Source organism: Oncorhynchus mykiss, chromosome 12 (assembly GCF_013265735.2).
Source record: "Oncorhynchus mykiss isolate Arlee chromosome 12, USDA_OmykA_1.1, whole genome shotgun sequence".
Taxonomy (NCBI): domain Eukaryota; kingdom Metazoa; phylum Chordata; class Actinopteri; order Salmoniformes; family Salmonidae; genus Oncorhynchus; species Oncorhynchus mykiss.
Genome location: NC_048576.1, coordinates 16,324,925 through 16,336,752, shown reverse-complemented (window position 1 = coordinate 16,336,752; position 11,828 = coordinate 16,324,925). Strand labels below are relative to the sequence as shown.

General features: G+C 40.3%; 1 protein-coding gene and 1 long non-coding RNA gene across 4 annotated transcripts; one reads left to right on the top strand and one right to left on the bottom strand.

Moving 5' to 3' along the window:
* Window positions 1-6,024: 6,024 nt before the first annotated feature.
* Window positions 6,025-8,211, bottom strand: LOC110537060. Of its 2 annotated transcripts, XR_002475561.2 has the most exons (7): window positions 7,960-8,211; window positions 7,351-7,430; window positions 7,130-7,173; window positions 6,893-6,984; window positions 6,518-6,793; window positions 6,313-6,392; window positions 6,025-6,191 (listed from the first exon to the last, which is right to left on the bottom strand). It is a non-coding gene; the product is annotated as an uncharacterized LOC110537060 (long non-coding RNA). The 2 variants fall into 2 exon arrangements; XR_002475560.2 differs by having other exon boundaries at window positions 7,130-7,430; window positions 7,960-8,189.
* A 373-nt stretch (window positions 8,212-8,584) lies between these two features.
* On the top strand, window positions 8,585-11,797 carry LOC110537059 (protein SREK1IP1). Of its 2 annotated transcripts, none has more exons than XM_021622783.2 (5): window positions 8,585-8,729; window positions 9,130-9,174; window positions 10,507-10,662; window positions 11,092-11,164; window positions 11,269-11,797. In XM_021622783.2, exons 1-5 carry the CDS (start codon window positions 8,717-8,719, stop codon window positions 11,432-11,434), a joined length of 453 nt encoding a protein of 150 aa, XP_021478458.1. In that variant the 5' UTR covers window positions 8,585-8,716; the 3' UTR covers window positions 11,435-11,797. The 2 variants fall into 2 exon arrangements, with proteins under 2 accessions (XP_021478458.1, XP_021478457.1); XM_021622782.2 differs by having other exon boundaries at window positions 10,504-10,662.
* The last annotated feature ends 31 nt before the right edge of the window (window positions 11,798-11,828 follow it).

Genomic DNA, 11,828 nt, shown 5'->3' with positions numbered 1-11,828 from the left:
GCAAATATTATTTACATCATCAACACATGAATCACTACAAAACTTATTGAATGAGTTCTTATACAGTATATTAGGCCCAGCCTTTGGAACTTTGGTTTTCCTAGACATGGCTAATATATTGTAATCACTACATACAATGATTTGGATACTACTTTAAAGCTAATTTCTGCAGCATTAGTAAAGATGTGATCAATACGTTGATGGGGGGGGGGGATACAATCCACCACACGAGATAAACCACCCCCTGGACTGGCTCAACAGGCTCAACAGGCTATGCACCTTAAACCCCCTAACCAAGACATTTTTCAGTTAAACCATGACTAAGATTGGAAAATACTGGTCATGGTTATTCGTTAGCAACATAGTGTACATAGACCCATATGGAAGCGTTTTGCTTCCCCAGTCATGCCCCATCGGGTTTAACAAAAGTGGCGGCTACCACATGCCCTGCTTTTAGGATTCACTTCAATTGTTGTTGTTTTTTTAAAACAAACTACTGCAGAGGCCCCAGGCACTTCATACAGACTGAGACCTGACTTAATCAATAGGAATGGTGATGAGGTGTTGAGCTCAGATCTCTCTCTGGTGAATACTGTGGAGGTGAGAGGGATTGATGTACAGAGCATTTGGAAAGTATTCAGACCCCTTTACTTTTTCCACATTCTGTTACTTTATAGCCTTATTCTAAAATGTATTAATTGTTTTTCCACTCATCAATATATACACTTACACACACACACACACACACACACACACACACACAATACCCCATAATGACAAAGCAAAAACAGGTTTAGAAAAAACTGATATCACATTTAGCGTCATACCCAAGAAAACAAGGCAGTAATCGCTGCCAAAGGTGCTTCAAGAAAGTACTGAGTGCAGGGTCTGAATACTTATGTAAATGTGATATTTCCATTTTTTATTTGTAATACATTTGCAAAATCTTCCAAAAACGTGTTTTTGCTTTGTCATTATGCAGTATTATGAGTAGCTAAAATATTTAATAGATTAAAGAATAATGCTGTAATGTAACAAAATATCAAGTGGTCAATGTTTTCCAAATGTACTGTATATAGCTGTATCATGAGGTTGATATACAATTAAACAATAAAGGCACGAGGGGGTGTGGTATATGGCCAATATACCACGGCTAAGGGCTGTTCTTATGCAGAACGCATTGCGGAGTGCCTGGATACAGCCCTTAGCCGTGGTATATTGGTCATATAGCACAAACCCCCAAGGTGCCTTATTGCTATTAAAAACTGGTTACCAATGTAATTAAAGCAGTAAAATGTTGTGTCATACCTGTGGTATACGGTCTGATATACCACAGCTGTCAGCCAATCAGCAATCAGGGCTCAAACCACCCAGTTTATAATAATGGATAATGATGTGATACGTATATACAGTGGGGCAAAAAAGTATTTAGTCAGCCACCAATTGTGCAAGTTCTCCCAAGATGAGAGAGGCCTGTAATTTTCATCATATGTACACTTCAACTATGACAGACAACATTAGAAAAAAAATCTAGAAAATCACATTGTAGGATTTTTTATGAATTTATTTGCAAATTATGGTGGAAAATAAGTATTTGGTCACCTACAAACAAGCAAGATTTCTGGCTCTCACAGACCTGTAACTTCTTCTTTAAGAGGCTCCTCTGTCCTCCACTCGTTACCTGTATTAATAGCACCTGTTTGAACTTGTTATCAGTATAAAAGACACCTGTCCACAACCTCAAACAGTCACACTCCAAACTCCACTATGGCCAAGACCAAAGAGCTGTCAAAGGACACCAGAAACAAAATTGTAGACCTGCACCAGGCTGGGAAGACTGAATCTGCAATAGGTAAGCAGCTTAGTTTGAAGAAATCAACTGTGGGAGCAATTATTAGGAAATGGAAGACATACAAGACCACTGATAATCTCCCTCGATCTGGGGCTCCACGCAAGATCTCACCCCGTGGGGTCAAAATTATCACAAGAACGGTGAGCAAAAATCCCAGAACCACACAGGGGGACCTAGTGAATGACCTGCAGAGAGCTGGGACCAAAGTAACAAAGCCTACCATCAGTAACACACTACGTCGCCAGGGACTCAAATCCTGCAGTGCCAGACGTGTTTAAGCCAGTACATGTCCAGGCCCGTCTGAAGTTTGCTAGAGAGCATTTGGATGATCCAGAAGAAGATTGGGAGAATGTCACATGGTCAGATGAAACCAAAATAGAACTTTTTGGTAAAAACTCAACTTGTCGTGTTTGGAGGACAAAGAATGCTGAGTTGCATCCAAAGAACACCATACCTACTGTGAAGCATGGAGGTGGAAACATCATGCTTTGGGGCTGTTTTTCTGCAAAGGGACCAGGACAACTGATCCGTGTAAAGGAAAGAATGAATGGGGCCATGTATCGTGAGATTTTGAGTGAAACCTCCTTCCATCAGCAAGGGCATTGAAGATGAAACGTGGCTGGGTCTTTCAGCATGACAATGATCCCAAACACACCGCCCGGGCAATGAAGGAGTGGCTTCGTAAGAAGCATTTCAAGGTCCTGGAGTGGCCTAGCCAGTCTCCAGATCTCAACCCCATAGAAAATCTTTGGAGGGAGTTGAAAGTCCGTGTTGCCCAGCAACAGCCCCAACCAAAACATCACTGCCCTAGGGGAGATCTGCATGGAGGAATGGGCCAAAATACCAGCAACAGTGTGTGAAAACCTTGTGAAGACTTACAGAAAACGTTTGACCTCTGTCATTGCCAACAAAGGGTATATAACAAAGTATTGAGATAAACTTTTGTTATTGACCAAATACTTATTTTCCACTATAATTTGCAAATAAATTCATTAAAAATCCTACAATGTGATTTTCTTTTCTCATTTTGTCTGTCATAGTTGAAGTGTACCTATGAGGAAAATTATAGGCCTCTCTCATCTTTTTAAGTGGGAGAACTTGCACAATTGGTGGCTGACTAAATACTTTTTTGCCCCACTGTACCTGTGTTGTAAGTTTAATAAAGGCTTTTTAAGTTGACATTAAATACTGTTTGCACCCCACCAGCAGTGTGAGTATATCTAGAGGTTTATTCATCTCTCCTGTAACGTACAGGACCAAATTGGGGTTCCCTCTTCAATTTCAATCTGAGCATAGTAAATATATACTGTATTATGATGGCCTCTCTTGTGAAAATAGCACACACCTCAGACTGATTACATCACTTGATGAGGTAAATGAACTGTTGTCTGGTCACTTGGCAACTATGGGAAACAATTGCCTGGCAATACGGTAAAGACGTTTTGTGTAGATGTGAAATATATTTTTGTTTTTCAGCGAGATTCCTAATTTTCACACCACACACACAACTGTCTTTCAGTTTTATTCCCTGCAATTGAGTATAAAGGAATAACTCAGTGGACCAAACAATAAAATACACCTTTGTGGTCTAAAACAATATCTCAGAGAGCGAGAGAGACAGGAGATCTGCTCTACAACAATTGCCCCTTTGTCCCAGGCCCAACACTGTACTGTACCGACCAGCCTCCTCTTTGATTCTGTGCCAACACAAACCACAGTGCTGGGGTACAGGTCTACAGTCAAACAATCTACACTTGTGTTTAATATACTCTAGTCTGTTAGGGTTGGCCTACCTGTCAGTCACACGTACAGCTGACTGGCAGGGCCGAATCTTTATCCCATTGGGGTTAAGAGGCAAAACAACTCGCTGCTAGATAACAGAGTTTGTGATAAAGCTGCTGTTGTATGGCAATCTGCACAGTGGTATTGTGAGATTACGACACGGATTACAGGATTCTCTCAACAACTGATTTTGGACAATGGACTCGAGGTCTGTGATGCATCTTTTCAATCTAGGTTACAAAAACTGTCACAACGGTTCTCTACCCAACTCTGCCTCCCTTCTCTCTCTCCCCCCGTTGGGGCTTCTCTCGGTCTCGTGCGCCCCCCCCCCCCCCCCCATCCTCTCTACTACAGCAGGGTAAGTCATGTAGTGTGGGTGCCAGCATTTCTCTTTCACCTAGCAGGAACTGGCTGCAGTGGACAGGCCGGGGTCATTGATGTGGGGCCAGTGGCCCGAGGTGTGTGTGTTAGCAGCAACAGCAGGGGAGGTGGGGGTTCTGCTTGGCTGACAGGGTGTCACTAGTCCTCATCAACACCCTAGCATCAGTACTGCCAACTCTCTGATTCATTCATTCAAGGTCACCAAAAAGTCACTGTATTTAAAATGTTAGTGTGTACTTTTACAACAGATAGTGTTCAATCAATCAGATATGGTGTTTGTCATTGTAATTATCTTGGACTTAGCTACAGTAGTGTAGCTAACTGTAAAGGCTCGCACACATCGCACCAAATGTGGATCTAGAGATTGTCTGCCGATCGTTCATCACAGCGTTTTAGGGATCATCCGCTGTAGACGTCTTACAGTCGACATGTTTGACAGATTCTCGATTTAAAAATGGGTGCGCACTCAGTTGGCAAAATGACAGACTCACTCTGTTCAGCGGTGCTCAGTACTCTCAGCCAGCAAACGCCACTGGAGTGTCTGAGCCCTGAGTCGCTCTGCATAAGTTAAAATGTTAAATGTGGAGAGTGAGGAGTCATTGTTGAGTTATCAGTGTCGGCATGCAGCCTACAGTACAGCCTGTCCATCGGATGAATGATGCCCAATGCCATTACTGCAAAGCTGCTGAACTACACTGTTGTATTTCTAAGAGGACCGCTGGTATTTTCAATCATAGAATGAATAGAACAGATCAAATGATCTGTCTTTCATCGCTGATTTCCTTGTAAACTGAACCAACCTGTCAGACTGGGCTCCCATGTCTACGCCATAGGTCTACGCAGTACAACAGCACCTCTGCCTGGCTAGTCTACAGAATTACAACTGCCTCTGTACCACTGATTTGACATCACTCTCTCTTGTACAATAGCGCCACTTGTTGGACACCTAGTCAGCTCTCTTATAAGAAATGTAGCAGTTAAAGGCCCAATGCACTCAAAATTAAAAAAATGTGATCAGTGTTATTTCTTGTTGCTGACCAATAATAAAAAGTTCAAAACTTTTGCCCATGACAGCTAGTTTTCCATTTTCCTTTTCCCACAGAAAACTGACAGTCCTAGCAAAATTCTTGCCTGAGAAATAGTTATTTGCTAAAAAACCATTTTTGCCCATTTTAATGGAAATGTATTACACAAACCAGGTTTCCATACAACCTTTTAATAGGAGCAAATTGCATGTCGAGCAAAAGCTAAAATAAAATTTGTTCTCAGAAGAGGGTGGTGAAGGGACAATTTTTTATTTATTTTTTACAAATAAAAGTACAGTCGAATATATATATATATATATATATATTTACGACAGGCCTAATAGAAACAGAAAATGTTTTGGTAAACTTTCCAAATGTCGACAAAACACACTAGACAAGGTGGGATAGTTTTGCGTCTGTAAAATTAATATGCAAGAAATGTCAGTTGAAACGCTTTTATGGGCAAATATTGATATAATAACCATAAAATCAAAGTAAACTTGGAGTCACGCAATGACATGTGTGGTCCTCCCACCACGACTCAGGAAAGCCTGCAGTTTATTAGGCTACAGATTAAGTCAGTAATGAACGTCACAGGGTGGTGAAAGTGCAAGGTGATGAGCTTGATGCACCTTTCCAATAAATATTGAGGGTCTTATTCTGGTGACATGACGGTTGATGCTTGGCTGTCGTTTGACAAATACAAATAATCTTGCTCCTTTGTCCATAATAATCCCATGCAGGCTATACAGGTAGAGTATTTGTGAGCTGTTGGCTAGAGTTTACATGCCAATACCAGAGTGGGCATACTCACTATATAACACAGCATATTTTGAGAAAACCCATCAGTAGAGTTGAAAATGCAATAGAATTTAAAAAAATCTCAGGTAAATGGAAATTTAACCGCAAAAGGTATTTTTATGTGCACTATATCATCACGTACAGCCTTTAATCTGCAACAAGTCAATTTGACAGAAACACATCTCTGGTGGGAAAATATTGTTTTTAATGCATAAAAATCTGTCGACAATTGGATGGAAACCTAGCTAGTAAGGTATATAATGTGATGCATTTGGTCTTGATTGAGCAGATAACATGAAGGAATAAGAGAATAACTCTGATGCTTCTCCAGCTGCACCTTGGCTTTTCTCCTTCAATAACAAGACAAATAGATTAAAATAATATATTAACTCATGAATTTAATTCATTGTCAAAACAAGATAAGTTGAGGCAGCAGAACATGGTGTCTGTACTACATCTTAGTGTACTGACTTGTTGACTGTGGGGACAGAGCTAAGCAGTGGATCATCCTTCAGCAGGTCATGACTGCTTTTGCTTTCCCCCTTCAGTGTCTGGATGAAAAGAAACAAGGTGTGTGTTTATATCTGACAGACAAAGAATGGGTGACACAATACATAAGATGGCGAGCTTGATTTGAAGTGCAGAATAAGAATAACACAGGTCATGTTATAATTACCTGGCTAACTTGAGTTACCATCTCCTCTTCCTCCTCAGCTTCCTCTCCGAATGACAACAGACTAAAGTTCCTGACAAAACAAGTATGGTCGACTTTTCATAACTACAGTGCCACGCTTCCAAGTCAGCAACAGATTGAGGAGCAGAGAAAGTGTGTATAATAGTAAATTAAACACTGTTGCTTTGGACAGATTTCTTGCCCTATTTTTTTGTCTTCATCCTTTTGGGATTTTTTTGTTTCACGTGGAATGATGTCATCGAAGGGAGAATGTAACACCTGCAGAGAAGATTTAAGGAAACAAAGTCTGGCGGAATTGGAACAAATGAATGGTCAAAGTGCTAAAATACTATAGTGTGATGTAAACCCAACCCATACCTCAGTGGTTTGTAACTTGTGTGGATTTAACTGTTTTTCCTCGTCATCACATTCCACTTCTGCTAACCTGAGCATGTTGTACATTGCATCACCTGTATTGAGGAAAGGAAGATTCATTTACAGGAAAAGATGGCTTCTAGAATCTGTTTGCTGCAATTACAACTGAGTTGGCTCAGATTACAAATGCTGCATACTAAAAGATTTACAACATGCATGGATCTTCTTTTGGCGTTTTACCTTTCCAAAGATGGTGTGTTTGTTGTTGAGCTCATCTAACCATCCTGAGAACGTGGGACAGAACCAACAGAAAAACTAAAACTTTTTCATCATTAGTAGCAGTAGTATGGGTGAGTTGGCAAAGGTTCCAAGTAGAAGAGTTCTGTTTATGTCTAGTCTTATCTTTTGGGGGGATTGAACATGATCCGAGATAATGAGGTGATGAGACAGTGAAGGTTAACCTTGAACTGCCGTCCATGGACTCTCCACCGTCCAGGTGCCTGTGGGATCTCCTCCTTGGACAATGAACTCTGGCACCACTCTATGGAATGATATTTTAACTTAGTTTACCTGTTGTCCATACAGTTGGTCCTTTTGGTAGGGATGTGAGACAATAAATCACAGGAAAGTATAAATACATCAACTTTTCAAAGTGCTGGTTCAGATTTCTAGCAGAACCATGTAAACAGGTGCACGAGCTAGGCAAGTACGCATGCATCTCCTGCATTTTATATTCTGCATATAATTCAGGTGAACTCTGAACGTACTACCAGCGCTTTGAACATTTGATGTAATTATACCTTCCTGTGATATTTTGTCTCAAATCCCTACCGCCAAAAGGCCGAACTGCACAGACAACGGGTATTTAACAATCTGGTTTGTAGAGGTCGTAAGAGTAAACTTTCCTGATACAAACGCTAATTTCTGCCCAACGTACGATTCAATGCAATTCAATGTCGGGTTTCTAGACAAAGATAATTTGTTCCGAATGATCACTTTACCATGCAAGCCATTGTAGTGACAGTGAGATATTAATAAGTGTCACCAGGGGAACAAATGCTCGCGCTCACCTTTCCATTCGATGGAGGCTCTTGAATGTAGATGTTGCTCATTCTGTCGTTGAGATCAACGAACAACTAGAAACCGGAAATCCGTTGTTTTTTCAGCAGTAGAATAGATAGCTAATTTACTTTTTTTTTCGAGAATTCAGCACTAAGTGGTTTGCAAAGATGTAGAGATGAATGTCTACATTTCTTGCTAACCCAGATTACTGTCAACCGCCATGTTGTTTAATCATGGGTGCTTTATTTACCTCTAGTAAATGGGGGTGAAGGATATTTGCCAAGTCAATGCTTGGAAGCGTTTTTCCCTAATATTAGTTCGAGGGTGATATTTTTCAAATAGTAACGAACTATTATTACATATTTGTAGGAAAATTACGTAATTACACAAATCGGTTAAAATATAGATTAATCATTATTTTCATATTCTTAAAAAAAAAATGTGGTCTGTGTGTTACATTGTAAACAATCCCACTAAAACATCGCACAGAACATAAATTAGCTTGAAGGAGGCTTGCACATTTATATCAAGAAAACCCTCCTTATGAAAGATATATGAAAAAGAAGAGAGTCACAAATACTAGTAAATTAGAATTATATCTCAAGTAGTGAGTGAAATCCGCTCAAAATTCGGTTTTACCAAAGACGTTACAGGGAACTAACCCGTTGATATTTCCTACCGGAGCTATTTTGTAGAGGACCCACTGGGAACTTTATGGTTTGAAATTTATGAACGCAACAAGGTTCTTGTCAATAAAGTGTGATAATGGCTGCATCAGGTATGTTTGATCCAACTTAAAACTAATCGGATGTCATATTATAATGGCAATTGGAGTTAGCTAGCTATAGCCTAACTATCGAATAGTTGCCTTTTTTATGGAATTTATGGACTGCTAGGTTAGCTAGCCTTGCACCTCTGATTAGCTAGCATGATTGTGCTCAATGTTTAGATAGCTAGCTAAAGTTATTTCGACAATAGTTTGTGAATGGCAGTTTAGCTTCCCTATTAATTTGATAATAGTTGTGTTATGTTATAGCTAGTCTCAATGTGAATCATAGAAGGAATCCAATTATTTTAGGCGTTAAATATAACGTTACAGGCCTACGTTTTTGCTACACAACAACAAAGCAAGAAGTTGTTACATTTCTAAATGATTTGATTTCTCACTTAATTTGCAGGTCCCAATAAGGACATCCGAGCTGGGTGTAAGAAATGTGGTTATCGTAAGTAATCTTTATTGCTTACATCATGTCTCTAACTCTACATATTCAAGCCTTGTGAATACAGTTACAACATGGTCTTTCCTGACCCCTGAGTGTGTCAAATCACATTTTATTTGTCACATACACATGGTTAGCAGATGTTATTGCGAGTGAAGCGAAATGCTTGTGTTCTAGTTCCGACAGTGCAGTAATGTCTAACAAGTTATCTAATCTAACAATTCTACAACAACTACCTTATACACACACATCTAAGTAAAGAGATGGAATAAGAATATATACATTTATGGATGAGCGATGACCGAGCGGCATAGGCAAGATGCAATAGATGGTATAAAATACAGTATATACATATGAGATGAGTAATGAAATATATGTAAAGATTATTAAAGTGGCATTATTAAAGTGACTAGTGATCCATTTATTAAAGTGGCCAATGATTTCAAGTCTGTATGTAGGCAGAAGTCTCTTTGTGTTAGTGATGGCTGTTTAACAGTCTGATGGCCTTGAGATAGAAGCTGTTTTTCAGTCTCACGGTCTCGGCTTTGATGCACCTGTACTGACCTCACCTTCTGGACGGTAGCGGGGTGAACAGGCAGTGGCTCGGGTGGTTATTGTGCTTGATGATTCTTTTGGCCTTCCTGTAACATCGGGTGCTGTAGGTGTCCAGGAAGGCAGGTAGTTTGCCCCCGGTGATGCGTTGTGCAGACCGCACCACCCTCTGGAGAGCCTTTCTGTTGTGGGTGGTGCAGTTGTTGTACCAGGCGGTGATACAGCTTAACAGGATGCTCTCAATTGTGCATCTGTAAAAGTTTTAGGGTTTTATGTGACAAGCCAAATTCACCACACTATCTGTGTGGGTGGACCATTTCAGTTTGTCTGTGATGTGTACGCCAAGGAACTTAAAACTTTCCACCTTCTCCACTGCTGTCTCATCGATGTGGATAGGGGGGTGCTCCCTCTGCTGTTTCCTGAAGTCCACGATAATCTCCTTTGTTTTGTTGACCTTGAGTGAGAGGTTGTTTTCCTGACACCACACTCCGAGTGTCCTCACCTCCTCCCTGTAGGCTGTCTCGTCGTTGTTGGTAATCAAGCCCACTACTGTTGTCTCGTCTGCAAACTTGATGATTGAGTTGGAGGCGTGCATGGCCACGCAGTCATGGGTGAACAGGGAGTACAGGCGGGGGCTGAGCACGCACCCTTGTGGGGCCCCAGTGTTGAGGATCAGTGAAGTGGAGATGTTGTTTGTCATAATCATACTGTGCTAGATACAGCTGCTCTCTAAAGTACTTCCCTTCATTACTCTCTTCTCTACCCTTGTCATTTCATCAGCAGGCCACCTGACGTTCGAGTGCCGTAACTTTGTGCGTGTGGACCCCCGGAAAGACATTGTCCTGGACGTGAGCAGTACAAGCAGTGAAGAGAGTACGGAGGACGAGCAGGAGGATCTGCCTAACGACAAGCTGGGCCGGGGAGGAAAAGACTCAAAAGGTCAATACAGTACAACAGACAATTTTTAAAATATTTTTTACAATTGAACCTTTATTTTCTCAGTACTGAGACCACGGTCTCTTTTGCAGATAAGCCCTGAATTACAGAAAATACACACATCAAAATGCAAGCAGAAAGAAAAACACGGCCATAAAAAAACAAACACATTCATCAGTAATAAGGTGCTCAATCAGCTTTCTGAATTGTCTTAGAGGCACCAAAACATCACATTTAAGAACATGTTGAAGCTTGTTCCACAAACAACAGAACAATAGTTATAACAGACTTAGCACTGCTGTATTACTCTGTTATAACATACACAGTTATATGACCTAGTCTTGGCTTCATCACCTGTGTTGCGCTCACTTTTATTCAAGTGGTTTTTTTTTTTGTCTGAATGGTTTTGTGTATTTGTCCTGATTGCTGTAGGTTCCCAGGAGGACACCAGGAAAATTAAACACAAGAGGAGGAAAAGTAAAGACAGAAAGTCTGAAAGGAAGAGGTATTTCACATTGTCTTCTAATTCCAGTATCTGTGATAAATAATTATGCCTATTATTAGTGGTGTTGTATGTTTAATAACTGTGGAAGTTGTCATTTTTTGCAGGTCCTTTTCATCGAGTGACGAAGAAGAGAGCAAGAAGAGAAAGAAACACAAAAGCCACAAGAAAAAGGGCAAGAAGGAAAAGAAGGAACGTCACAAGAAGAAGCAGAAGAAGAAACATGATTCTTCCTCATCTGACAGCTCCAGCAGGTCCTCTGACACTGATTGAGAAGATGGAACATTTAGGGACAGATTTGCTGAGTATTTGCACCTGTCATTTAACAGAGGAATCAAACTAAGACATGAAAATGTATTTAGACACACTTTACCATAAAATATTATAGAGTTTTTTTTTTAACTTTAATTTGAATTTTTGTTCTATGATTTATGTCCTATGGAAAGTAATAGGTGCAGACACTGAGTGTATCTGGCCCTCGCGTTTCACAGATTCAAGGTCTGGTTAATATAGCCTCTGCTACAAATGAAACAATGGACCCACATTTACTGTTACTTGTTTGACATTGGTGAATGCTCAAAGTATTTTTGTTGTTATTGATGGAATTTGTTATTAAAGGTATTCTATACATAGAAAGCTTGTAGATTATCTGATTTATTAGCAAACC